Source organism: Athene cunicularia, assembly GCF_003259725.1.
Source record: "Athene cunicularia isolate RWA chromosome 4 unlocalized genomic scaffold, athCun1 chr4_part3, whole genome shotgun sequence".
NCBI lineage: Eukaryota > Metazoa > Chordata > Aves > Strigiformes > Strigidae > Athene > Athene cunicularia.
Genome location: NW_020799100.1, coordinates 12,646,080 through 12,671,710, shown reverse-complemented (window position 1 = coordinate 12,671,710; position 25,631 = coordinate 12,646,080). Strand labels below are relative to the sequence as shown.

Here is a 25,631-nt window from a genome sequence, read left to right as displayed (position 1 = left end):
GCCGGCCAGGGGGCGGGCCCGGCCGGGCCAGCCGGGCGGTGATTGGTGGGACGTTTGCCGTTTAAATCCATCTCGCGGGAGCCGTGACGGGGGTGCCGTGGTGGCGAGCGGGGCAGGGTTGGAGCCGGCGGAGGAGCGGGCGGCCCTTCACCGCCCCTGCGTGCCCTGGCGGGACTTGGGGCTCCAGGGGAGCAGCCCCAGCCCTACCGCCCTTCGTGGGTGGAAAATGGAGTGACCTCCGGGGGCTCTGGGCCTGGGGCCCCGGCCTCCTGCCTGCTTCCTCTGCCTGCCTGCCCCGGCCTCCTGGGCCACCCCCTTTGTCCCCCTCCTCGGACACCGAGGTTGCTCTTTCCCACCGGGTTGGTGGGAGTCTCTGGTTTAGGGGCGCCAGGGTGTACCCCGGGCTGGCCATGCAGCTCCTGTGGCCCAGTGTTATGAATGGGTGACATAGATGCTGTCACTGCTACCAGCAAAAATGGCTTTAGCGTGACACCATAAAGGTGCAATTTAACAGCGTGATGGCAAGGTTCAGTCTGTTACTGTACTGCACAATCAGTTGAACAGTGATTCAAACCTACCGAGGCAGAGTCTAAAGTTGTCAAGTCAAAAATCCAAGTTACCGAGGCATAAGTCAGAGTTGCTGTACTACAAGGTTATGTGTGATATTGGTCGCTTACTGTGGGTGAAAGGTCTCTCTGCCTCAGGGAGCAACCTTGAGGCCATCCCAGCTCAAGGGGAGATCACTGCCATGCAGCTAGGCTGTTTAGCAAGGAGAGCTTAAAAAGGGCTCACTCAGACTGTTGAATTTATGGAATAAAGTGGTTGGCTTGTAGTCAAATTACATGCAGCAGGGAAGGTATGTGTGAGACTCCTTGTACCCACAATGTGCTTTGTTCCTTGATAAATGAGTCTTGGAAAAGCCACCCACTCTTCATGTGTTAATTGCATGATTGGTGTTCCAAGCTTATATGGATCAATGCTCACTGTGTCACTCTGCTTCTTTGTGGGTTTTCAGAGAACAGATTGGAACTCAAAAAGTTCTTGGCTTGATTACGGCTTAGGCCTTTACCTCCTTTGGAACCTGAACCAAACTACTGCGAGTTTGGTTAAGGAGTCAAGTGCATCCATCACCCCCAGCCAGGCAGGGAGGGCACCAGCAGCCTCCAGTTCATCCCTGTTGGTTGAGCTTGGAGGACTACGACCTGCTGCTGCAGACACAGCCTCAAATGGGACATGAGTGGGTCCTGTTTAATGTGCTGGCCAGGGAGTAAGTCCCTTGCCCCCAAAAATGCTTGCAACATGGCTGGGGGAAAGAGTCAGTCCCTTTTGCCTCCTTCCTCTGCTCCTGCCTGCTGGGCCTGGGGGACCCAGGAGTGTCCATCTTGGGCTCTTTCACCAGCTCAGTTGCTCTCAGAGGGTCCATCTGCTTCTCATCCTGACAAGATTAGAGAGAGGGGGGGTTTGAACTCCCCAGTGGGTAGCCCCCAGCCAGTCACCCTCACCCTCCCCAGCATCTTGTTTTCTGGAAGGAGGATGGAGGCATTGAGTAACATCCATGTCACAGCTGGCCATGACAAGTACCTTGGGGAGCAGGGGTGGCAGTGGCTGCTATGGGGCAGAGGTAGGTCCTGCGGGCAGCCCCAGGGTGGGAGGCACCCACCCCATGCCCATTGCCTGAGCTCAACTGAGGGATGCTGAGCTGGGCTGGTGGGAGCAAAAGGTGGCTCCAAGGGCAGGAGCTACCCTGCTTGCATGGGGTGGTTATCAGCAGGCAGTCCCTGACCTGCCCATGCACCACCTGAGCTGCTCCTGTGGTTCCAGAGGCTTTGGGGATGCTCTGATCTCATCCCCATTCCCTTGGGGACTGGGATGGTGAGTGCCACGCGTGCCACCCATCGTGCAGAGGTCCCTTACCCTCTCCAGCTCCTGGGGGCTTTTAGCACCTCACCAAGCTTCAGTCTCAGGGGAAAAACCCCCAGTCAAGGTAAGCTCAGAAGAGCTCAGCGTGGCAGTAGAGGAGAGCTTCTCCCAGCCAGCTGATTCCCAGAAAAATATTCCAGACTCCTAAACTTAACCCAAGAGAATCCTTTGGGATAATCCCACACCCACATGTGGGTGTTCCCAGTGTAGCTGATGAACCCCCTGCTAGGGAAACATCCCAGTGCCGGCAACCGAGGGGACATAAACCTGCTGTCCAGGGGCCATGTGGGCAGGATCAATCCTTTCTCCTTTCTGACAGGCAGGGCAACTGTGCCACATGCAGGCAGCTCTGCCATGTCTCTAGCAGAAAGACCTGGGGCCATTGATATCCAGGAGCAGCAGAACGGCTTTGGGGTGTGGCATGGCTGAGGGGTGCTTGCAGGACCCGTGGGGGTTTAAACCTGGGTCCCACAGATCTTGGGGACCTTTAGTGCCCAAAACCGGTCAGCTGCAGCTTCAGCCCATCTTGTTTCCTCCTTGGCCACTTGTTCTCTCCCCAGTGCTGCTGCTGCCATCCCTGGCCTGTGAGCTCCCTGAGGTTCACTTGCCATCAGTCTGTGATCTTTGTAGGATTCAGGTGTTGGCCTCTCCTTGCACATGTTGGGGCAGCGCATACTGCAGCCAAAAACATGAGTTGGGTGCATACTTGCCAGGCAGAGCTGGGACACATCCCACTGCAGATGGAAACATGTTGCATCGGCCTGTGGGATAAGATCCTCAGCCAAAACCCCCCATCCAGGTCTGCCTAAGGCTATGTGGGGGCTTGGGCGAGCTGCCTGCTTTGGGACAGGTCTGCATCTGCCTGTCCTGCCCAGGCTTGGCAGGGGGAAGCCGGCTTTTCCAGTCCCCACGGCGGGCGCTGCTGTGCTGGTGCTCCTCAGGAGGCTCTCGGGAAACCTGGCCACATTGCAGGGGCTAAGCTTGCAGCACACATGCTGAAATCCCACCTGGCCATCGAGGGGTACTGGAGGAAAGATGGGGGGAGTGAGAAGTGGGTCCTGCAAGGTGAATGCTGTGTGTCTGCAGCAGAAGCTCTGCCAGCTGTCCAAGCATGGAGTCAAGTCTGTGGTCTCAGTCCTGCCTGTCATCTAAGGATGCTGGGGGCTGGTTTGAAGTGAGAACCCTCCAAACTATCCTTGGGGTCTAGCACCCCTCAGCAAACCCCCAGATCAGGCAGGATGCCAGTCTTTGCCTCACCTCATTGGAGCAGAAGCACAAAGCTGCTGCATTGCCATGGCACTTGGCTCTGCACTGGGAGAGCATCCACTGCCAAGCACAGCACCACTCAGGTCACAGAGATGGGGCCAGTGCCTCCCTGCCCCCCCAGCAGACCACTAGTGCCAGCAGATGGGTTAAGGGGTGCACTGACATCCCCCACAGTCCTCTCTTGCTGTACCCAGCCCAGGCACTTCATGTATGTTGGTGGCAGATGGAAAAACAGACCCTGCTATGTGCTAGCTCAAGAGCATCGATGCCTGGAGTATCCCTATCATGAGAAGAACTTGATTGCTGCTTCCATCCAGCCCCTTCCCACAGCACTACAGAGCCTGCTCTGCCTTTTGGCACCGGAGCAGCCCCCAGACCCTGCGTAGCTCCCTGGCGCTGTTGGGCTGCAGAGAAGCCCCTCTGCATGGCATCTGGGGACATTTGCTCCAGGATTGCTTACCAGACAGAGAGCCTCAGGCTCAAGAGAAGGAGCAAGGGCAGGGAGGCGTTGTTCATGGGATCCACATGGACTGTTTTCCTCGCTTTCTCTTCCCCAGGCTAAACCCTTACCCTTTCCCATGCTAAAACAGGCTCAACTTGTTGCTCCACGTGGCCCAGTGCCAGAAACACCCGCGGGAGGCAAGGAGCTGTTCCACACAGGGAGTGCTGAGCTTTGCTGCTTCCCTTTTCTTCCTTTTTCACTGTTAATGGCAGAGGTCAGGGAGGGACATTGTGTCTACGAGCTGTTGCATTTATTTACTGGAAAAAGCTCCAGCAAGTTAACCCCGGGGCTCTCCTGCCAGTGGGGGAAGCATGAAGGAAAGCAGAGAGTAACGCAGGGTGAGAGAGCTCCCAAATACTGGCAGGGAGGTGAGAGCAGTGCAGTGCCAAGCTGCTGGCTCCCCCAGCCCTGGGGTGCATCTCCCCTAGGGATACCAGAGCTGCAAGGCAAGTGGCGTGGTAGGGCTGTGCTGGGTGATGCTCATGGTGCTCTCCCACCCACTCTGTCTGCATCCTCCCTGCGCCCTGGCCATTTCTGTATCTCTGCCACCAGCACGCTGCCTGAGTGCTGGGGAGTGTTTGTAGTACCAGGGGTGGAAGCCAGCACCCAAGACGAAACAGGAGCAAACAGCCTAGAAAGGCTCAAGGTGAGCTCAGCATGGCTGATCAGGGTTAAGCACTAGAGCCAGCTAATGTAAGCCAAGAATGGGGAGGTTAGTTTAGGGTTAGCGGCGTGTTTGTGGCAAAGGAGCTGGTGGCCCCACGAACCATCCCACAGCCCTCTCATCACACCCAGGGATCAGATCGTACCCCCGGGTTAGAGGTTTCCAAGCTGGTGGAGCAGTGGTTTGATGGCCACACTGGGGCTGCCGTGGCCCTGCTGCCACTCAGGATGCTGACTCACCCCAAGGAGCCCAAACTCCCGTGTCTCTCTGATGTCAGATCCCACTTAGCCTCTGCCCCCTGCTGCTCTCCAGCCATTTTCTTCCAGTTCTTATTTGGTGGCTGATTTGATTTTGTGGATGGCATATGGACTTGATTCTTTAGGCATCCAGATCTCCTCTCCGCCACGGCCCTGGTGCTCCACCGCTCCCTCCATGGCTGCCGTCAGCTCAGGGCTGAAGATGCTGTCAGTGGCCCGGTAGGTGCGGGTGAGGCGGCGGAAGGAGGAGTCCGAGGAGCTGTCATCAGGAAGATCTTCATCCTGCTCATCTCGCAGCTTGGTCCTGCTCAGCTCTGAGCTGCTCCCCAGCTCTGGGTCTTTGAGAGCCTCTCCCACCTCCTGAAGGAAGGTTGTTTTGGGGCTGATGATGCACAGCAGGAGCATGAGGCCTCCTGAGACCCCACAAAGAAAGTAGAGGCCAACTTTCTCTGGGACACCTGGGGAAGCAAAGAGCAAGGAGTACAGGGTACAAACCACCTCCACAGCCTGCAGAGTACCAGTGCCTGGAAACCCCCTTCTGCTGGGCACATGGGAGAAAGAGGAGGGGAGCAGGGATGCCCTCAGCACCCAGGCTGCCGGGCCAGGACAGATCCTGCCCCAGTGATCATGGAAGCATCACCCAGAGCCTCATCAGCACCCATCAGTGACCCAAGATGCTCCTTTCCCCATAGGAAGCCCCCACTGGGATGCCGGATTGGCAGTGCAGGGGGACGAATCATCTCACCAGGTGTTTAAATGAGTAATTTCCCCTAGCAAGGGAAATTGTTGCCCACAGAGAGGTGCTCTCTGTCAATGGCACTGCAGACAGGGCAGAAAGGAAGGACACCCAGCAGGTAATTCAGCCTGTTAAGAGAAGGAAGGTCTGTGGGCAGAACAGCAGCAGCACTGTGACCACTGATGCTGCGGGACCTCGGGGCTCATTCAACCTCAGAGCTCCCGCCCTACGTGGCACCCCCCAAACCCAGCTTGAGCGCTTGGTGCCCTCCTCCCTCATGTGCATGCCGATGCTGCTGGGGGGTTCTGTGGTCTGGCTGCCTCTGACCTGAGCCCTGGGCTGAGTGGGGACCATCATGGGACCTGAGCCACCCTCCCAAGCCGGTCCTTCTCCTCTGGGTGCCAGGGTGAGAGCCAGGGAGGGCACGTACCCCAGAGATGGGCAAAAGCTGCCAGAGAGCTAGTAAAAATCATCCGGTCTTCCCGGAGCCTGGAGAACCTGGGCCCTTTGTACCAGCCACCTGCAGCGAACAAGGGGATGTGGGCTGAGACATGAGGTGCTCCCCAGCACCTGCTGCCCGTCTGCCTGCCCCTGCCTGTTTCCTCCCCCATGCCACACTCCTTCCTTCCTGCACAAGCACTCCTCTGCCCGTGGGGATGCCCCCCTGTGGGTCCTCCTCTTCTCTGCTCCCAGCAGACCCCATCTCTTCAGTCCTTCAGACATGGGCACCAACCACTGATGTGTGGCTTCAGCGGTGCTGAGATGGAGCTGCAGGGCTCATGCCAGTGGTGGGTACCACAGATGCAGACAGGTCATGGAAGGGGTGGTTCACCCAGGCGTAGACACAATGCTGCACCGTTTTTGGCGTACCCTCCCCCCCCACGTTACCATGCATGTAGTCCGAGAGCAGGAAAGGGTCTGAGGTGTCAGGGCCCACCTCCTCCAGCAGTTGCTTGGGCACTGCAAGGAGAGCACACACCACACATCACCAACCTGCAGAGCCCCACGCCCCTGCCTGCGTGGCACAGGGTGGGCACAACAGGGGCTCAGCCCCATGCACCCAGCCCTGTGGGTGGCTCTCACCGCAGGTATAGGAGACTCGCAGCTGTTTCTTTGTGCCAGGGAGGCACGGGTCCCCAAAGGTGGCCTGGTCAGCAGCCACGGTGCAGTTCCCCTTGCGGTGGCACTTTTTGGAGACCCTCCGCAGGGCGTCCGGAGCCAAGCACTCTGCAAAGCCATGGGGCATGGACCTGTGGGCAGACCTGCCTGCCCCTGTCTGCTGGGCACCAGCCAGCTGGGGCCAAAGAACACAGGTACAGCCCAATGGCATATCTGTGCCATACTCTGCATGGCTGCTGGACCCATTTTTGGGTTGAACTGTTCTGGTGTACCTATATGGGGTCTCCCAGAATTCAGGGCATCGCACTCTGGTTTGCCCCTCAGGAATCGTCCGTAATTTGCAGAATAAATGGCCAGGATGGATTTTGGTCGGCACTGCAGCCTCAGCTTGTCGTTCTCACACACGGTCTTGACCCGATGGTTCCCTGGGGGGTGACACCACAGAGCATCCAAACACATTCCGAATCACCCGCAGCCCCCTCCTCCCTTAGCCCAGCCAAGGGTCTGAGAGCTGCCAAGGGCAGGGCTGGAGGAGGGCTGTGAGATACAGGAGCAGCTCCGATCCCCTCTCTGCCCCTTTCTGCACAGCTGAAGCTGGAGAAGAGCCCAGACAGCATTGCCCAGACCCCCGCTCCACCTCACCTGGCCGGCACTTGTAGGAAGCAATGAGGTACTTGTGTGTCCCGGGGCACGGGTCCGGCCCAAAGACTTGGCTGTGCACCGAGAACTGGCACCACTGCTGGTCCTGGCACTCAGCCAGCAGCTTCTGGAGAGCAAAGTGGGACAGGTGTGAAGATGGGTGAGAAGTCCTGAGGCTGTTCTCACCTCTTCTCCCTCAGTGTCATCACCAGGCTCAAGGAAATGTCCTCTCACCCCGCAGAGGTGTCCTACGGCTGCTCATGCCCCCCGCCCTCCCCGCCGCGTTCTCCCTGCTTCATGTCAGTTGTGGAATCGGTTCCTCCCCTGCACCCACACAGAGCTGTGTGTTACCACAGGTCTGCCAGCACCGCACCACGCCACGTGTGTGCAATATCTGTGCAGGTGTGCACGCTAACACAGCCCCGTGCAACACCCATGTAGGCATGCACAGACACGGTTCCGTGCAACACTCATGGCATCCACGTTGACACAGCCCCATGCAACACCCGTGCGAGACCTGTGCAGGTGTGCACACTGACACGGATCTGTGCAACAGGCATGGTGTCCACATTGACATGGTCCTGTGCAACACTGGTGCAGGTGCTCCACGGTGACATGGCTCTGTGCAACACCCGTACAGGTGTGCACACTGACGCGGCCCCGTGCATCACCCGTGCAGAGGTGCGCGCTGACCCGGCTCCGTGCAATGCACACGCGCGGCCACAAGATGGGGACGAGGGTTCACACCACGGGGTGCTCGGGCAGCGGCCCCGCTGGGGACCGTGGTGGCCTCTGTCCCTGCCTGTCCCCGGCAGCCCAAAGGCGACGCTGCCAAACCCGCGGGGTGGCCCAGCCGGGCCCGTGGCTCTGGCAGGGATCTCCTGGGCTCGGGCTGGCCGTGGGGCTGTGGCCGAGGGTCCCAGCATCCCCCTGGGACGCTGAGCTCGCTGCACACTCCAGCAGCAGCAAACCCCCAGCCTGAGCAGAGGCTGCTGGCGGTGGCAGGGGCAGCCACAGCTTGTTCCAGACCCTCGCTGCCTCCCCTTTGGGACGTTGCCCTGTGACTTGGGTCTTGGGATCCACCACCTGAGAAAGGAGCCCCATTTCATCTCTCCTTCCCTTCCTCTGTCCCTGAACCCCCAGCCCAGCACAGAACAGAGCCTCCTCTTGGTCTTCACTGGCTGCCAGAAGTGAAATTTGAGGAGGAAATGCAATTAATCTCTCTCCTCAGGTTTTGCCTAAACAGAGCTGAGCCTCAGCAGCAGCCTTGCTCTCTGCTCTCCAGACATGCCTTCTCCTCCAACAGCAGCCTCCAACAGCCCGGTGTGATCACACTCCCCCAGGTGGAGCAGCTCCATCTGGCTGCAAACCTGAGCCACACAGATCCTGCTCACAGACCTGCCCTTCAGTCTATAAACATCTGTGCTGGGCTGTATCCTCCATCCTGCGCCTGACACACAAGCCCTGGGGACCCTGACGTGTGTTTGCATGGTGGTTTGCGACGCCAGCTTGGTGCCATGCCAGCACCATCCAGCTCAGCGCTTGCAGAGCTCCTGGGCCATGTGGGATGCTGGACGGGGATTTGCAGCTGAAGCAGGACCAGGTAGCAAACCCTCATGGGATCCCAAAGCAGGGAGCTGGCCCCTCAGCTCTTGTTCCTCTTCTTTGGCTCCATGTTCTCCTTCTCCACAGGAAGCTGCATGCAGCTGGATTTGCTGTGGTTTTGCCCCAGCCCTAGCAAGGAGCTGGGACAGGAATAGAAAAGTAGCACATGAAACCCTGTCCCCATTGAGGGACCCTCCTGCTGGCCCCCACCGTGTGTGCTGGCTGCCCTGGGATTGTCAGAGCCTTGTGACCAGGAGGGAGAAGCAGGTGGGTGCAGTGTCCCCCCAGCCATGGGTAGAGCTGAGTAACAGGACCAAGTGCTTGCAGCTGGGGCCAAGGAGCATTGCCTGGCCAAGTAGGGCTCTGAAAAAGGCAGTGACCCAGCTCCTGTGACTATAAGGCCAGCTGCAGCCAGGTTTGAAGTTGCTGAGAACTGCAGGAGTTTGGTAGGCAAAGGACATGTGCTCAAGGCTTTGCGGAATGAGTGTTATTGCTCTCCTTGCTTCCTCTCAGGTGACTGCTGTGATGCCTGGACTGGGCTGCTGCCAGCTGCAACAGCAGGTCTGGTCCAAGGCATCCCATGGCCAGCTATGCTGGTGTGGAAGCCAGAAGCCAGGATGAAGCTGCAGGATGCTAAGGGATGACATCCCTCCCAGCTCCTCTCTGCCCCATTCCTCCAGCAGCTCATGATGTCTCATGGGTGGGGCCAGTGGAGGGTTGATGTCTTCACCAGGCACAGGGTTTTCCCACAAACACAAAGAGGAATCCAGCACAGCCACAGCATGGAGCAGGCTGTGGGGCTTTGGAGCAGCTCACTGAGTGCTTCCTCCAGCCAGGCATCAGCTTTGGAGAGGTCCCTTCCCTTCTGCCAGCCCCTGCCTTGCTTGCCTCTCCCTGTGCTGGCTACTGCAATCAAGAGACCCTCCTTTGGGCCTGATTCATTAATCTGTTCCTTGGATTAATGCAGCATGGACGGGTGCTTCCTCTGGCTGGGGAAGGGCCAAGCTCTGTGCTAATCCCAGGGGATGCACCCACAGGGCTGAGCGCAGCATCCCTTGTGGGCCCCTGTCCTGCTTCCCAAGTTTGGCACTCAGGCTGCTGCACCGCCTCTCCTGGGACCCAGACCCAGTTACCAGGGCTTTCTTTAAGCCTGCTGAATTCTGTGGGGTTATTCTAAAAGCCAGCTTGGGATGCAGCAGTGCCTCCTGCCAGGCTCCTCTGGCAGGGCTGTCCCACCCTGGGACCCACTGCAGAAGGTCTTGTCCACCCTTATATCCCAAAAATGCTCCAGGAAAAGTACCCCCAGGTTGAATCCTGATGCTGAAGGCAGCAGCCTCCCTCAGGGCAACAGCGCAAGCAGGCAGCCCGCTGACCTGGGGAAGGAGGGGTGCACAGCTCCATCGCTTGGGACCCTTTGCCTTACCAGATGGGCAGTGGTGGACATGCACTCGGTGCTCTCCTGGGAGACATTGCCAGGGCTGGGGCAGAGGTTGGGGCTGGGTACACGACGTCCATAGAAGGCGCCGAGGATGCTGATGGTGGTCTTGTGAGGGCAGACGATGAGTAGCTGCTCCCCGTCGCAGGTGTGGGCGGTGTGGTTCCTCAGCACCTTGCGCAGGTACCCTGGAAGGGGAAAGCATGGATGGCGTTGGCCAGAGGAGACACCAGGACCATGGTGACGGCAGTGCTTGGGATCCTGACAGTCAGTGGCAGTGAGGACACCCTGGGCTGGGGCACTTATGGGGCAAACAGGACTAGAGCAGGGCTGCGGCAGAGAAGGCGGCTTGCAGCAAATCTTATATCCAGCCCAGTGCATCAGTGTGAGCCATTCCCAGCCCATGGCCTTTCCAATGAATTCTCAGGGCCTTTCCCTGAATTCTCAGTGTGGGGTATTTCTCTCTTGTAATCCTACCTCGTTTGTGTCCCAAATCACTTAGCCTGTTGTTTTCCCTACAAGGGACAGTAAGGTGGGGCTGTGCTGCCCAGCCTTTAAGAGGATTTAACATGTAGCCATCAGATCTGGCTGGTATCAGCTGTGCTGGGTACTGGGCGAGCAAGGAAGCTGTTTTAATAAAAGCTCTGCAAGCTGCCACGGGTGCTCTGAGCAGGCCCTGGTTACTGGAGAAGTCTGAGGAAGCAGGAAAAGCTGACAAAAAATGATGTGTAGGGCCCTGGACAGAGCAGTGTGCATCAGGCCTTTGAATAAAACAAAAGCAAAGGAGGTGCATAATTTTGAGGCTGGGAAGTGGACACAGGGTGGGTCACAATCCCCAATCCCCAGATGTGGGGTCCTTGGAGGGACTCGTGACCCAGCCCCGAGCTGGGGTCCATGCACCCTGTCCCCCAGCATGTCAAACCCCCAAACCAAATACAAGAACGCCAGCTCCAGCCCTGTACTTCTCCCTCCATTCCTCTGTAAACCAGTGCCAGGCTCAGCTGCACAAAGGGCCCCTTTCATCTTCCCTGATGTCACTAACCCTTTGGTATCCATGGCCAGCATCCCTCCCCAGGGCACATCAGCAGATGCGGCTGGGAGCTGCCCCTGCTCGGAGTTAATCTTTCCTTTGGACAAGAGCAGCTGCTGGAGTTTCTCCTTGCAAACTTGGGATGAGGGATGAGCAAATGAGAGGGCGCCAGCCCTGCACAAGCCAGCCCTTTCTCACTCCTCTGCGTGCTGGAGGAGAGAGGAGAGATGGAGCAGGGTGGATGGGAGCAGACAAGTTGTTTCAGCCAGGTCAAAGATCCAGTGAGATGCAAAGATGCTTCTTAAGGGCACAGAGGTGGATCAGCCCCTGGGGGTGCAGTGCCCAAAAAGAGGGGGCCAGAACAAGCACTGCCCTCACCCTTTCCTCCAGTTTCCCCATGGAGGGGAACGTGGGGGGCACAGGACCCTGCCTGGGCTGCTGGCCCTCATCTCCTTCGTCTGCAGCCCCTGCGGCAATTCCATGCCTGCGGCAGCAGCCAGGCTCTGGTGCAGGCTCCAGAGCAGCCTGGGGCTTGAGTTCTGCCTTGGCACAGACTCCAAACCTGCCTGTTCATCCCCGAGATGGCTGGGGTGGGGCTGCCCAAACTCCCCACTGTTGGACCAGCCCTGGGCACAGAGAACTGAGCCAAATCCCGGGGATGGTGGGGAACATGGGGGAGGAATAGGGGAAGAAATGGATTCCCCCAAATCCAGTCTGCCTTGCAACAGGCACCTTTTTCTGCTGCCATGCCAGCTGGCAGCACCAGCGATCTGTATTTTAAAACCAAGGCTCAAACAGTGCTACAGGGACAGAATTTTCTCCATCATACAATTTTGGGGCAGTGAACAATTGTGAAGATGGGTTTGGTTTTTTTGGGGGGGGGTGAAACCGCAGCAAGGAAGTTGCCGGCAGATTTTGCGAGTGATTCCGGTTGTCTGCCGGTGCCGCTGACTCAGTCCCTGATGGTGCGGTTGTGCAGTTAGCTCTGCCCAGATGAAATCACATCCTCTCCGCTGCAGCCCGCCCTGCCATGCTCAATGGCATCATGCTGGGTTCTTGTGCCACCCAGGCCAGGCAGAGCAGAGTGAAAGGTGTGCGTGGCTGTTTCTAGAAAAGCTCGCAGAGGAATGGCAGTCCTCAGGCCCCTAGCCGGCTTCCACCTGTCCTGATTGCCCCAAGTGCTGGGGCACAAGAGATCCCTAATTTCTGCCTTGGCTACATCTATAAGGCTCACTGGTGCTGATCCCAGGGAGAGAATGTGGCCCTTGCTGCGTCTTGCGGCAGTGTGCCCTGCAGCCCCCCTACTCATGGGTGGTTCTGACTGCAGTCTGCAGCTACCAGCTCTGGCCAGGAACTGGATGGAGCTTCAGCTCATCTCTTCCCTCACCTTCTCAGAGCAGCAAAAGCTTGCAGGGGAGCCCTGGGTGCTCCAGGAACCTTCAGCTCCACACACCACCAGGCACCGAGGGCATGAGCATCATGGCCAGGGGTGTCTCAGGAAAGCTTGGAGACTGTCTTAAGATATTTGTTTTTTTGTATTTCTGCCTCCAAACTGTCCAAGTGAGAGCAGCAGCAGAGGGGGGAGCTGCTCCCTTGCTCACACCAGGGCTGTGGGATGTGCATGGGGTGTTTTCAGACATCAGCCCTGCCACTGGGATAAAACATCCCTAGGTTTTTTTGGAAACTCCCCCTGGCCTGCACTGGTTTGTGCCTCATTTGTCCCTACCCCACCAACCCAGCTGTTGCTTCACCCTCCCCTCACAACAGCGCGGTCTCTGGCATCCCTCATCACCCTGCCTGCGCCCCGACTCACCGGAGAGCTCTGGACTGGCCTCCAGCCCCACGGCCAGGTAGAAGAGGACCAAGGCTGCTGCCAGCCCCACCAGCCCGGCCATGGCGCAACTGCTGCCGGCTCTGCTGCGTCCCACCAGGCAGCTTCTGCCCGTGTGTCCTCAGCGGCGGCTGGTGCCGGGGCGGGCAGTGCTCAGGGACAATGGTTCACTTCTCTGCCCTGCCAAGGCGCCGGGGCTGGGCGGGCGCCTGTGTGCCCGCTCTTTGTCTGCTGCCCAGGGCAAGGGGCTGCTCTGGGCAGCTGGGACACTCTCAGTGCAGGGACACCTCCCATGGGAGGGAGGGACATATTTCCAAAGGCACTCCGTGGTGGGTGAGTGGGTCCTGTGCCTTGACATCACCATTGCTGGCAGAGAAACTGGCAGCCCCTTCCCTCCTGCCTCTGTTCCCCCACAGCAGAGGGATAGGACTTGGCGAGGTTTCCAACATGCCCCTTGCTTTCTCACGGGCATGGTGAGGCAGAAATCCGGATGCACGTGTGCTGTAATCTCCATCTCGTCAAATGTCCGGCCATTCACTGTTTTAGGAGGAAGGGAAGGGCTGCCTGTGCTGCCTCTCAAGGCAGCTGTTCCTGTAGAAAACTCAAATGCCTTCCCTGCATCAAACACCATGGGCAGGGACCTCTTTGCTGCTGCCCTTCTGCTCCGCAGCCCCCGCAGGGACAGATATTGGGCACTCCAACGCCTTGTGAGGAGGGGACGGTGCCATCCGTGTGCCCCTGCCCTGCAGGAGTTAAATCCCTGCCCGCTGCTTCAGCTGGCGGCTCTGAGGGAAACACAACGGGCAGGAGCTGCTCACCCTGCCCCCGGGCTGAGGTCAGCAGAGAAGGCAGCAGCCGGCAGTGCCAGGAGCCGGCACATCCCCTTACAGGCTCAGCATCACTCGGGTAGGGGCAGCAAGAGGGGGGCCGGGGTGGCAGCAGGGGCCAGCACACATTATCTGGGAGTCTGCAGTGGGGGCTGGGTGGGGGGAGCAAGAATGGCACTGAGCGTGTGCTGAGGGTGCTGTCACAGCCCCGCTTGGCACTCACAGAGCCATTATTAATTCATCCCTCTTGCTTATGAGAACTTCAGGCAGAATCTCCTGCCATATCGGGTGGAGTTTCAAGTTCTCCAAAAGCTTTGATGGGACAGAAAGAAAAATGTCCCCCTGCCTCTCCAATGCAGCTGTCAGTGTAAGCACCACTCTTGGCTGTGCAGCAGGACCCAGGAGAAACATTTTCCTTGGGGAGATTCTTCCAGGAGCCTGCAAAATCATTTCCCAGCCTAATTGCCTCAGGGTGGATGCCTTCTTATCAGGATTTGATTATTTTTAGGAAAGTCTGAGCTTATTTGAGCTGTTGGGGGGTGGGGTGTCTGAGCCAAGCAATCAGGACGCCCATTTTGTGCAAATGGGCTCGATAGTAGTTACGGGGTCCTGAGGTACAAGACAGGACTTGCCCAAGAGAGGAGTTAAACCTGTGGGTGCTGGAAAGCTGTCTCCACTGGGACAGCAGCCAGTGACAGCAAATGTTTCCCTCCCATCCTGGGGAGGAAAGCAAGATGGTCACCCTTCTGGTGAAACAGCCCAAATTCCAGGAACGAGGCCCGGGGGTCAGCCCTGGAGACATCCCTTCCCATCACCCTATCGCTTGCTGCCTGGCTGGGCTGCTGCCAGCGGACTCTGGGGTTCCCCACTGCATCCTGACATGCTCCACCCACTTTGCTTTCTCTCCTTGGTTGTTTTGCAATCCTTCCTGCCCAAGGTCTGTGCTCTGGCAGCGCTTGACCCGCTGCAGATTGCTGGTGGCCGGTGGCCAGGCTGCTCTGCTCGACTTCCCAGAACCCTCGCCCTGTTCAGCCCCTGCTCCTTGCAGTGAGGGGTGCCCGGAGGAGCCCACCTGGGGAGACTGTAGGGAGAGGAGCTGAACCCTTCTTCCTGGCAGCTACCCATCATGGTGCAGCAGCAGGAGAGGGGAAGGCAGTGGGAAAGTCAGCTCGGTTCACCCCAAACAGATAAAGAAGTGGCACTGGTGTCCAGGCGTGAGGGTGAGAGGATGGTGAAGGGGCAAGACCAGACCGGAGCAGCGCGAGGAGCAGCAAGCGAGAGGCTTCCTCTGCAAAACTCCTCGCTCCCAGCTGGGAGGTGACGGCAGCAGTGCCAGGGCTGCCGGGGCTGCCAGCCCGCTGCTCGGAGGCACTGGAGCAGCGCCTGGGCGGTCGCGATAGACTGGACGGGGACCCGTGAACATGTCCAGATAGACCCATGCTGAGTCACAGCTGGGAGGCCCCACAGCTTCCCCCTCCCCGCCTGCAGGCCCCAGCGCACACCCCATCGCTCCTCCCTGCTTCAAAAGGAAGGAAAGGGCAAGCCCCAGCCCTCCGCGGGGCGCGAGCACAACCGAGGTGCTTGAACCGCCAGACCTCTGAAAGCCTGCCCTGGTGGAGCGCTGCAAAGAACGGATCAACTCACCACAGCAGTGAGCAGCCTGCAGTCCCTCCCCACGCTGCCGGGATGGAGAGTCGGCAGCACAACGCCACCAAGGAGCCGGAGATCGAGCTGTTTGTGAAGGTGGGTCTCAGGGGGGATGGCTGCTCTTTGGCAGTCCCTCGCAGGCTCATCCTCACCAGGGTCCAGCTGGGTGTAGGCAGTGGAAATTCGTGGGTGTCTTCATGTTTCGGAAGGCTGGAGATGGGTACCAAGCTTGGGAGCGCTGGCCACAAAGGCTGGCTAAGCGGGTGCCCAGAGGAGGGGACCAGGCACGCAGTGGCACAGGGACTGGTGGGGTGTCACACCCAACATCCTCAAAGATGCCCTGGTCTTGTGGTGGTCGTGTACCCCGGGGAATGGGGCTGCTGGCAGCTGGTGTAAGGAAGGAGTGGGCACACACGTACTTCTTGAAACACAGATAAGACAAGTCCCAGCCTGGGAACAGCAAGCAGGAGGGCTGAGAGCAGCCACTTCAGCTTCTCCTGCGAGCCAGGGTTGCGAAATGAGAGCGGACGGCTTGGGGAGCCAGTGTGGGTTCCCACATGTGGGCGGGATAGGGCGGCTTCGCAGAGCAGCCCGGGGGGATTATTCACTGGAAGTGTTATTTTTTTTTTTTTTCCCCCTGTTAAGCAATTTTCCAAACACTTCCCCTGGAACATTTTAACACTTGAGTTCAAATTATCTGCAGCGGACATGTGGGGTGTAGAAAGAGAGGAGCTGAAGCTGGTGGCTGGTGACTGTGTGTGCCAGCAGAATGCCAGTGGGGCTCTGGGACACGCTATCAAGTGACAGTGGCCGGGGGAGTGATGCCTCTGAACTTTTAGTGGCAATTTCCCCACAGCTGCTCAGCCCTGTGGGCTTCGCTCCCTCTCCTCCTAGGGCAGCTTGGTTGCCCAGGAGGACTGTGGTGCTTGGCCAGAGGCACCAGCTTCCCTGGCACAGGCACCCAGCATGTGTTGGAAAGGATTATTTGAACCTTTGTGGGAGGCATCTTCCCCATCCCCTTGACAAAACTGTGGCTACAGTGGTGCTTGTAGTCACCGAGCTTGGCTGAGCTGAATCCAGACAAGTGTATTTTCTTGATGAAAGTAATTCATGTCTTGAATTCCCTTCTTTGCACTGCTTTTTCCCTGGGATGGTTGGGGAGAAGAGGAAAATGGTACATTAAGTGACTGCAATGGTGGCAGCATGTTCAAGGGGGTTTTCAGAGGGAAGGGAAACAGAAAACAAAGCAGCAGAATCGTCAGGACTTCCCCTACGCCTTAATTTAGCACAAAAAAACCCTGCTGGCTTGTCTGTTAACAGACAAATTGATGCTGTGCATCCTTCTACCATTCAGGACAGAGTTTTACTGAAGTCACAGCAGCTCCTAGCTGCAGACAGGCACCCTCTCATGCCATCGGCACCTCGCACCTCTTCTGGGCTGGGGTTTGCCCTGGTGTATGTTTGCTGTGGCTGCTGGTGTAACCCACGATAGCTGTAAATCACGGGGGGAGCTGGTGCTCCCACAAGTGCCTACCAGCACCCTGCCCCTGCCTGGCTTTTACTTCGGTAAATGCTTCAGTTAATTTGGCAAGGAACAGAGAGGGGGCAAAGCAGCTCCCGCATCACCTTTGGGTTGGGGTGGGCCGTCCCCAGAGGGCTGGCAATTTCTTACCCTGTTGTGGTCCTGGTAAGAGCATTGTTCCACTGACCGGGGGGGCTCTCCCTGCCTGGGAGGAGGCTCTGCCCCTCAACTCCACAAGGCATTTAACTGCACCCCAGACTGCTTCCCAGCTTTCAGGGTGGCTGTAGCAACCATGGGCAGGTCCTAGTGGGTGCTGAGCCCTTAGCAGTGCCCCAAGCACGCAGAGCTGCTCCCTCCTCCCACTACTGTTTCACCGAGGGGGAAACCACAGGAACTGCTCAGTAACTGAAGTTTTTAATGCCTCATGCAGCCTTGTGAGGCCTCAAGGAGTTGGGGCTAAAAGCCTGTACCTTCCTGGAGATGCTGGGCTAGCCCACACTGGGTTTATCCTTCATCTGGAGGGGAAAAGAATGACAAGTCAATCTGGGGGACTCTGGGCTCCTCACCTCTGCCCTGGTCCCTGCTGCAGCCTGGGGACAACAGGGAAAGAGGCTCTCTCCAGAGAAGGAAGTGAAGAGTGAGCTTGCTGCTTGGATTTTGTTGGGAAGGAAGGGTGTGTGACTACAACTCCCCCGTAGCCCCTTTCCCCTGAGATCCCCTGGCTCCTGGAGGGCTCTCCCCATGGCCACGTGGGTGCCAGCAAGGCCATGTCGGAACCTGGTGTCCCCCTTGGCAGCGCCCAAACACTGGTGGAGTTGCCCTCCACTTCCTTCAGATAAAGATTTGGCTCTGAGCATCCTAGCATGGGTCTGGATTAATTTTTTTTTATTACAAAGGCCATCCTGATTATCCTTTCACTCTAGTTCAAAATTCTCCATGTCTCTATTTTTAAAAGACAAGGGGGAAAACCAGCCTGCTCAGAGGCAGGAGCTACAAGACAAGTACAGAGAAGCCTGAAGCAGGCAAGCACAGGCTGAGCCCAGAGCAGCCCCAGTGAGGGACAACCCACCCACTCAACTGTCCCCTCCAGTACCACCGTTGCCCCTCATGCAACTCCACCAGAGCCGCTCACTGGTTTGGCTCAGCACAACAGCTCCTGCGGGGCCAACAAGATAAATTCCAATTAAGCCCCCTCACTCCCAGTCTTGTGCGGAGTGAGGAAAGCAAAGGGGAGCACAGCCGGCTGGCTGCCCTCTCCTCTTCCACCAGCAAGGACCATCTCAGGAGAGTAAGGAGGAAAGCATTGGTCCTCATGCTGGGCAGTCACAAAAGCACCTTCTGTTGGTGCTGGAGATTCTCCAAAGGGTGGCATTAGTTTTGCCTTGTAGGTACCAGTGATGATGGAGAAGGGAAGGAGAGCAGAGATACCCCACTTGCATGCCAGCAAGTCACCCTCATGGCTGTTTTCTGACTGTCCCCTCCAGTTCCCTCACAGGACATCTGATACACAATTTTATTCATTACCAAAGAAGCTTTATTTGTTATAAGCTGACACAGGACGCTCCTGAGCGTCAGCTCCCCAGGAGCATTTCTTATTAACAGTCAGCAAAAGCTTCATGTGTGAATTCAGCTTCATTTATGGGTATATCCCAGAGAATCAATACATTTCTCAGTTCCCATTTCCTTTCTTCAGAAGCATCATTTCATGACAGGTGAGCATAGGAAATAATGGTTAAAAGTAGTTTTCATTCCTGTGGAAGGTCTAAAAAGTCTTGGCATAGTGGAAAAGCAGATCATCACCTCCAGCTGACCACTCAAAGTGTCAGGGTTTTGTTTTGATCACTTTACCATCTGCTTTAGGGTGAGTTTGAGACTGGTGTATCTCTCCTGGAGAAGCTGAGCACTCCAAAGTCCACAGGTTTCTGGATACCTGTAGATACAGACAGGCGACTTGTAGCACTTACCTCCAGTGCAGGCGAGCCAGGCACAGGTCTCTGCGCCTTCTGCTAATGAAGCATCCTCATCCATCCTGACTTTGGGGCCCCAGTACTGTGCGAGCGAGCTCTGGAGCTACCTCCAGCTGCCCAGCTTGGATGTTATTGCTGCTACTTGACTTCTGCATCACCAGATCCTCTCAAATCTCATCACAGTTCACCAGCTGATATCAAGGCTCAGTGCAGAGCCATGAGGCATGAGTTGTCCCACTGGGGCTCACGCACTGACACAAGCTGATCCCTCCATGAAGGAGCTGGTGTGAGCCGTGCGGCTCCTCCCTGCAGTGGCAGAACTGCCACGTGCGCCAGAGGACCATGGTTCACGTGCAGCTGAGGAATCAGTTAATTCTCTTGAAGAAGTCGTTTCCTGTGAGCCATTTTAGCTCTCATACCACAGAGCAACTTCCCTCTCTGAGCAGCATCTGTGCTGGTTTTCATGCACTGAGGGGAACCTGCCCTATTCCTCTCAACCCAACTCCTGATAAGGGGTTTCCGTCTTTTTTGCAAAGGACATTTTCAGCTGCTGCATAGCAAGGGCTTCACTCTACCTGCTGCTGCTTTCCCTTGGGATTGCTGAATGGGCATTATCTGGGTAAGACCCTGATGAGGGAGCCCTGGTGGGACTCAGGCAGGTTGTCAAAGCTCCTTGATTTCTCATGTCCCCATCCTGGTCATGGAGCAGCCCCCTGAGTGCTGAGATACTGTCACTGTGTCCATGCAGATGGGTTGAAAGAGACTGTCTGCACATGAGTGAAGCTTTAGGAGCTGACATGTGGCTCCATTCCCCACTGACGTGGGGTGGAATGCCAGCGTGAATCCACCTCTGCACAGCCCCACCACCCCCAGCCCCTTCTCTTCCCCAGGGCCAAGGAGGCTGCTTGGGTGATTCTTGGCCATCATCAGCCCAGGGAAGTCACGCTTGGGTTTGTTAAATGAACACAAGACTGGAGGCAGACACTAACAGCACACAAAAACAAACCACTCTTTTCCTGGAAAACATGAGCACATTTCCCTTCTTGCCGCCCTCCCCAGCCTGGCCTCCCAGCCAAGTGGACCCTCCCTTCCTCCCCATCCATCAGCAACCACCCTCCACGTCCTTCCCCTGCCTCCTTCTCCTCTTCCTCCCAGCTTTATCTCACATTTCTGAGAAAGATCTGACCCCGGGGCATCCTGAGGATGCTCTCTGATGCTCTCCCGTGGCAGCAGGGCCATGGCTCAGGGAGGGGGTCCTATAGCTGAGCCCCTGGTGCTGGGAGGGGCTCCCTACGGCATGCAGTGCTGGGGTGCCAGGCCAAGCCCACCGTGTGCCTTCCTCCTGAGACAGGCTCTGGTGGCTCTCCACCCCCAGTTATCCCATATCATCTGGGTGAGCCCAGCCGATGGGTTAAATCCTTGTTTCTCTGCTTTTCTGGCAGGCTGGTCTGGATGGAGAAAACATCGGAAACTGCCCCTTCTGCCAGCGCCTCTTCATGGTGCTGTGGCTCAAAGGGGTCAAGTTCAATGTCACCACGGTGGATATGACCAGGTGAGATGGCACCACAGCTCAGCCACGTGCCAGCTCCCCCATCAGCACTTTCCTCTCTCCCTCCTTCCTGCTCCGCAGCCAGCATGCCACCGCGAGAGGGGCAGAGGTGGTGGCCCCTGCCCGCACACTGCTCATCACGCCGTGAGGTGCAGGGCGTGGGCCAGCACAGAACTCTAACCACGTGCCAACATATGCATGGCACAGGGATGCCCTGTCATGCTGGATGTGGGTGTGAGTCCGAGACACCATAGGGCAGACTGAGAGGCTGTGAGGCATTTCTCAGACCCTCAACCCAGCAAAGCATGCAAGTGGAGATGGTCCCAGTCCTGTGCTCCCTCCCACACACCCATCTCAGCCTTGTCCATTCACCCTGGGGAAGCTGGTGGGTGCAGACAGGCTGCAAGCTCTGAACCCACTTATTTTCTCCACTCCAGGAAACCTGAAGAGTTGAAAGATTTGGCACCGGGCACCAATCCACCCTTCTTGCTGTTCAACAGGGAGCTGAAAACAGACTTCATTAAGATCGAGGAGTTCCTGGAGCAGACCCTGGGCCCACCCACGTAATTGCAAACTCACTCCTTCCTCCTTTCAGGGCCTGTCTGGCATGCCACAGCATTGCATAGTGCTCAGCAGATTGGGAAACTGAGGCAGGGTGCTAGGAGGTGCCTGAGAGCAGCTCAGGGAGGGTGCTGGCACCCCATTCAGCACCCTGAGCCATGTTCTGCAGGGCCAGGGATTTTGATGCCAGAGGGCTGCATCCCTGGGAGAAGGCGGTGGGTTGGGCTGTGAGGGGATCGGGATGGGCTAGGATCGAAAACAATGGGAGGAAATGCACCGGTCCCTTGGCGCAAGCAGGGCTGGGGAGGATAGGGAGAGTGCGGGGAGGTCCCTGAAGGCACGGGGACACCCCAGGAGCTGGTGGTTTTGCAGCTGGCTGTGGCAGTTGGTGTTGAGGCAGAGGGGGAACGTGAGACCCACCTTGCCCGCTCGTATCCGATGTGCTCAGCTGAGCAAAAGCAAATGCCCCTGTTTGAATGCAGCAGTGCAGCTGGCCCAAAGGCTTCCGAGGCGGGGGGGGCAGTCCCCCCTGAGCTCATGCAGGGCACTGCCCACAGCCCACCAAGCCAGCTCACCCTGTACCCCACGTGGCCGCAAGCCCTCCTGCCGCATGCAAAAGAGGAAGTTTCAAATGCATTCGTCATCCGCCTCTTCAGAGTGTCTGCCCTTGCAGTGCCCTGGGATACATCAGCAAACAAGACACTGTTCCTGAGGAAGTCATGGGAGCTTCTGGCTTCCCCAGACCCCTTCTGTGCCAACATGCAGCCTCCGAGCTGGGACAGAGCTGCCTGGAGGCAGAGCTCTGCTCTGGGGCTCTGCTGCCACCAGTGTCCCCAAACCATAGAGCTTCTACCCTGTGATTTTCCCCTAGCAAACACCCAAGATAATACAACTCCCAAGGAGGCAGCTGCAGTAATTTAAAGCATTGCTATTCTCCCACAAACAGCTGAATGTCAGCTGCATCCTCCAGTACAAAACCTGGACAGCATAGTCCAGGAGATAACGTGGCTGAGGATCATGCAGCTGAATCTCTGCCTCCATCCTTGCCTGCACTGACACAAGTGTCTCTTTAAAGGTATCCACACCTGAGCCCCAAGTACAAGGAGTCCTTTGACGTGGGGAGCGACATCTTTGCCAAGTTCTCAGCATACATCAAGAACCCGCGCAAGGAAGCAAATATCAGTAAGAAATGCGGGTGGGGGCTGCAGGGCTATGGTCTGCCATGCTGCGGCCATGCTGTGGGGGCAGAGATGCTTTTGTCTGTGGGAAGATCCTGCCACCAGGTTAGGGGTCGTGCTGCCTTCCCCTTCAAAGCCTACTTTGCAAGTGGAGGAGTGAGCAGAAAGGGTCAAGGCAGTGCCTTTGCTCAACAGGGCTAAGCCCTGTGTGCAGGCACTTGGGAGGGCAGGTCCTGGAGGGGAGCCTGGGGTGATGCTGCTGGGATCCCCTGGGGGCAAAGACTCTGGCCAGGGTCCAGTGCTGTGCACCACGGGTGTAGCCCTGAGGGCTTTCTCCCTGTATGCAAAGCCTGGGAGAGGTCTGGCCACTTTGGCACATCCCTGGGCTGTGCTGGGAGTCCAGGACACCAAGCTAACTGCACTTGTTTCCCTGCCCACCCAGATTTCGAGAAGGCCCTGCTGCGGGAGTTCCAGCGGTTGGACGTCTACCTAAACACTCCTCTCCCCGAGGAGATTGACCAGGACAGCATGGAGGACATCACCGTCTCCAAGAGGAAATTCCTGGATGGAGACCACCTGACATTGGCTGATTGCAACCTTCTGCCCAAACTGCATATCATCAAGGTAAACACACTGGCTCCCAGGGCCAAGGTGGGGGCACCCATTCCAAGAGGGGGTGACAGGGTGGGGTGATGCAAACAGGGGGCCAGGGGTCCCATATTTGTCCCCCTCCCCAAGCCAGAGAGTGAATCTTCCTCAGGTCTGGGAAGTCTCAGCCTCCTCCTCCTCTCCTCTCTAGATTGCAGCCAAAAAGTACCGCGACTTTGAAATCCCAGCGGACATGATGGGTGTCTGGCGCTACCTCAACAACGCCTACGCTTGTGATGAGTTCAGTCACACGTGTCCTGCAGACGAGGAGATAGAGCACACCTACGCCAGCGTCGCCAGGAAGATGACCTAACCCCACTGCGGGGTGTGCCAGCAGCACTGCCCCTGGCCGAGTCCCCCACCTCCACAGTCCTGACACAACCAGACCCTGGCTGAGGGAGGGACTGGAGGGGGTTTACGGCATTGATACTTCCCACCTTTCAGAAATAGCACCTTGCTTCACAGCCTCCTGCAGCTCCCTCCTCCTCCTCCACTGGCTGGCTGCAGCCCCTGTGCACCATCACTGTGTATGGACCAGTCCCTGTGTTGCTGCAGTGGCAACTGCATCCCTGCTCCCCAAAAAAGGATCTCACGGCACCATGGGAAAAGCTGTGTTAGCCTTCCCCAGAATCACTTTGGTGAAAGAGGTGAGACCTCCCCAAACAGCTGGGCTAGCCCTGCCTCCCCATCCACTGCTGGAGCTGCTTTGCTCTGCCAGCCCCATGAGGTCCCAGCCATCCCATACGCTCAGGAAGAGGTGTCCGGGATCCCAGTGGATCACCTGGGCTGGAGCTGTTTGAATTCGCCCAGTTGCTCTTTTGCAGAGCACCCTTCAGTCTGCATTTGGGCAAGCCCTCTCTTCCACCAAGGCATCCAGGCTCTATCTGAAGACACCAAAAGTCTTTGCCCCTGGTAGTTCATTGCAGTGACAAATTGTTCTCATTATTAGAGAGTTGTAACGTGTGTCTAACTCCCCATTAGGACATGGGGGCAGGAAGATGCTGGGCATGATGCCTGGTGTGAAAGTGCCAGGACCTGCTGTGGAAGGGAAGGAGGGGTGCAGGAACTCGTGAAGGGCTGAGGATGGAGGGCCGAGGATGAGGGCATCCCTCCCATGTGTGCCAGCACCCAGGGCCACATTCTTCTGGCTGCAAGGTCCAGCCTGTCTCCTGCGAGCTAAGAAACCTCTCCCTGCCTTGCAGAACACTGCAGGAGATGCAGCCATGTGCTGCTCCAGCTCCACCGCCCCCTGCCCAGATGCTTGACTGGGAGATGGAAGCATGGGTTAGGGAGTCTGTCTGGTTTCCACACCCCAGTACCAGACAGCCTGAGAGAGCAGGCAAAAACTGCTTTGCATAGTGCTGTGTCTGTAAGAGATACATGGGTAGGTTTGGTGCTCCCTGGCTCAGTGTTGTGCTTTCCTGTCCAGTGTTGCTGATGCAAGAGGAGTCAAAGCTGCTCTGCACAGCCACGACATCCCATCCTCCCCCATCTGATACCTTCAGCTCCCCCAAGAGTTCCTGCCAGTGGCTTTGAATTCAGCCAGCCTTCCCCAGCCAGCCCCATGGGCAAAAAAAATACTGTACAGTGAGTGTGGGTGGGTCCTGCAGGGACACGGTGCCAGCAGACCCCTCTCCAGCCCTCACTGCCACTTCCCTCTTTGCACTAAAAGGTGTGTTCTCACAAGCCTGCCTCTGATAGCACTGGGTTTGGGGACTGGGTTTTTTATTAATGGGTTTTGGTTTGTTTGGGTTTTTTAAACTAAGAACAGCAATAAACTATATTTTAATATGCCTTGTTTGTGTACTGTCAGTGCATGGGCCAAGGCCACTGGGCATGGAGGGTGCTGCAGGGGCTGGAGGAGGCTTCCCTGTGGTGGAAACCCTTCTGAGATGTGAGTGAAGTGTAGCCCCCAGTCTCTGCCACCCTGGATCACTGGGATGCACGTGGCAACCCTTGCCCTTTCTGCAGGAATGATGTCCCCTCCCCATAGCACATGCTCTGTGACCTGCCCACACCATGCAGGGAGGGTGCAGGACCCTGCACAGTGTGGGGATGGAGTAACCACAAGAAGCTGCTCGGGTGTGAGTGGTTTATTCAGCTCCTGCTTGCAGCCAGCAAGCCCCTGACAGGCCATGGTGGCAGTTCTCCCTTGCCGTGGGTCCTGGAGGTCCACTGGTATGGGAAAAACACTGCCTTGCACCCTGGAGACTCACAGGACTTTTCCCCTACCCCACAACACCTCTCCTCTGTTACAGACCCTCTCCCCTTTTCCCCACAAGGAACTGGAGACCTTCTGAAGGTCTGTGCAAACCGGCCCACAGTGAGGTGTGGGATCACGCATGGATGGGTTTGCAGGAACACACTGGGACAGTGGTGGCAGGGAGCAGGCTGGCAGGCAGGCGTCAGGCAGAGCTCCTTCTGTACCTTTCATTTGGAGACACAGTATTTCCAGAAGCAAGCTGAAAGAAAAAGGAAAAGACACCGGTGAGAGGGGCTGCAGCAGTGCTTGACTACTGCTGAAAAGTTTAAAGGAAGGGAGATGTCCATCTCTTCTTCCAGGCTATCCTTCAGCTTTGAAGTCAGTTCTAGGAGCACAAACTGGGAGCTAAATGCCTTAGTACACATCATGGGCACCCTCTACCCCAAACCTTCATCCTATGTCATGAGCATCCTCCATCCTAACCACAAACACCCTCCACCCCAAGTCATGAGCATCCTCGACCCC

At 57.2% G+C, this 25,631-nt stretch overlaps 2 protein-coding genes across 3 annotated transcripts; one reads left to right on the top strand and one right to left on the bottom strand.

Annotated features, from left to right (window-relative positions):
- Positions 1–3,933: 3,933 nt before the first annotated feature.
- Positions 3,934–13,169, bottom strand: LOC113480036 (protein eva-1 homolog C-like). 2 transcript variants are annotated; one of them, XM_026848570.1, is made up of 8 exons: positions 12,987–13,169; positions 10,132–10,331; positions 7,107–7,230; positions 6,737–6,889; positions 6,429–6,572; positions 6,234–6,305; positions 5,776–5,865; positions 3,934–5,067 (listed from the first exon to the last, which is right to left on the bottom strand). In XM_026848570.1, the coding sequence occupies exons 1-8, from the start codon at positions 13,066–13,068 to the stop codon at positions 4,682–4,684; spliced, it is 1,251 nt and encodes a 416-aa protein (XP_026704371.1). In that variant the 5' UTR covers positions 13,069–13,169; the 3' UTR covers positions 3,934–4,681. The 2 variants fall into 2 exon arrangements, with proteins under 2 accessions (XP_026704371.1, XP_026704372.1); XM_026848571.1 differs by lacking the exon at positions 5,776–5,865.
- Positions 13,170–15,091: 1,922 nt separating this feature from the next.
- On the top strand, positions 15,092–24,697 carry LOC113480230 (chloride intracellular channel protein 2-like). The gene is made up of 6 exons (XM_026848854.1): positions 15,092–15,574; positions 20,410–20,519; positions 20,954–21,079; positions 22,153–22,259; positions 22,698–22,879; positions 23,055–24,697. The coding sequence occupies exons 1-6, from the start codon at positions 15,269–15,271 to the stop codon at positions 23,214–23,216; spliced, it is 993 nt and encodes a 330-aa protein (XP_026704655.1). The 5' UTR covers positions 15,092–15,268; the 3' UTR covers positions 23,217–24,697.
- Positions 24,698–25,631: the final 934 nt, after the last annotated feature.

Excerpts from the sequence above, each read along its gene's own strand:
- LOC113480036 (XM_026848570.1), bottom strand. The coding sequence starts at position 13,068 with ATGGCCGGGCTGGTGGGGCTGGCAGCAGCCTTGGTCCTCTTCTACCTG. Across the intron at positions 7,231-10,131 it reads TGTCCACCACTGCCCATCTG|AAGCTGCTGGCTGAGTGCCA; the intron begins GTAAGGCAAAGG and ends TTTGCTCTCCAG. Across the intron at positions 6,306-6,428 it reads GCGAGTCTCCTATACCTGCG|TGCCCAAGCAACTGCTGGAG; the intron begins GTGAGAGCCACC and ends CTCTCCTTGCAG.
- LOC113480230 (XM_026848854.1), top strand. The coding sequence starts at position 15,269 with ATGCTGAGTCACAGCTGGGAGGCCCCACAGCTTCCCCCTCCCCGCCTG. Across the intron at positions 20,520-20,953 it reads ACCACGGTGGATATGACCAG|GAAACCTGAAGAGTTGAAAG; the intron begins GTGAGATGGCAC and ends TCTCCACTCCAG. Across the intron at positions 22,880-23,054 it reads CCAAACTGCATATCATCAAG|ATTGCAGCCAAAAAGTACCG; the intron begins GTAAACACACTG and ends TCTCCTCTCTAG.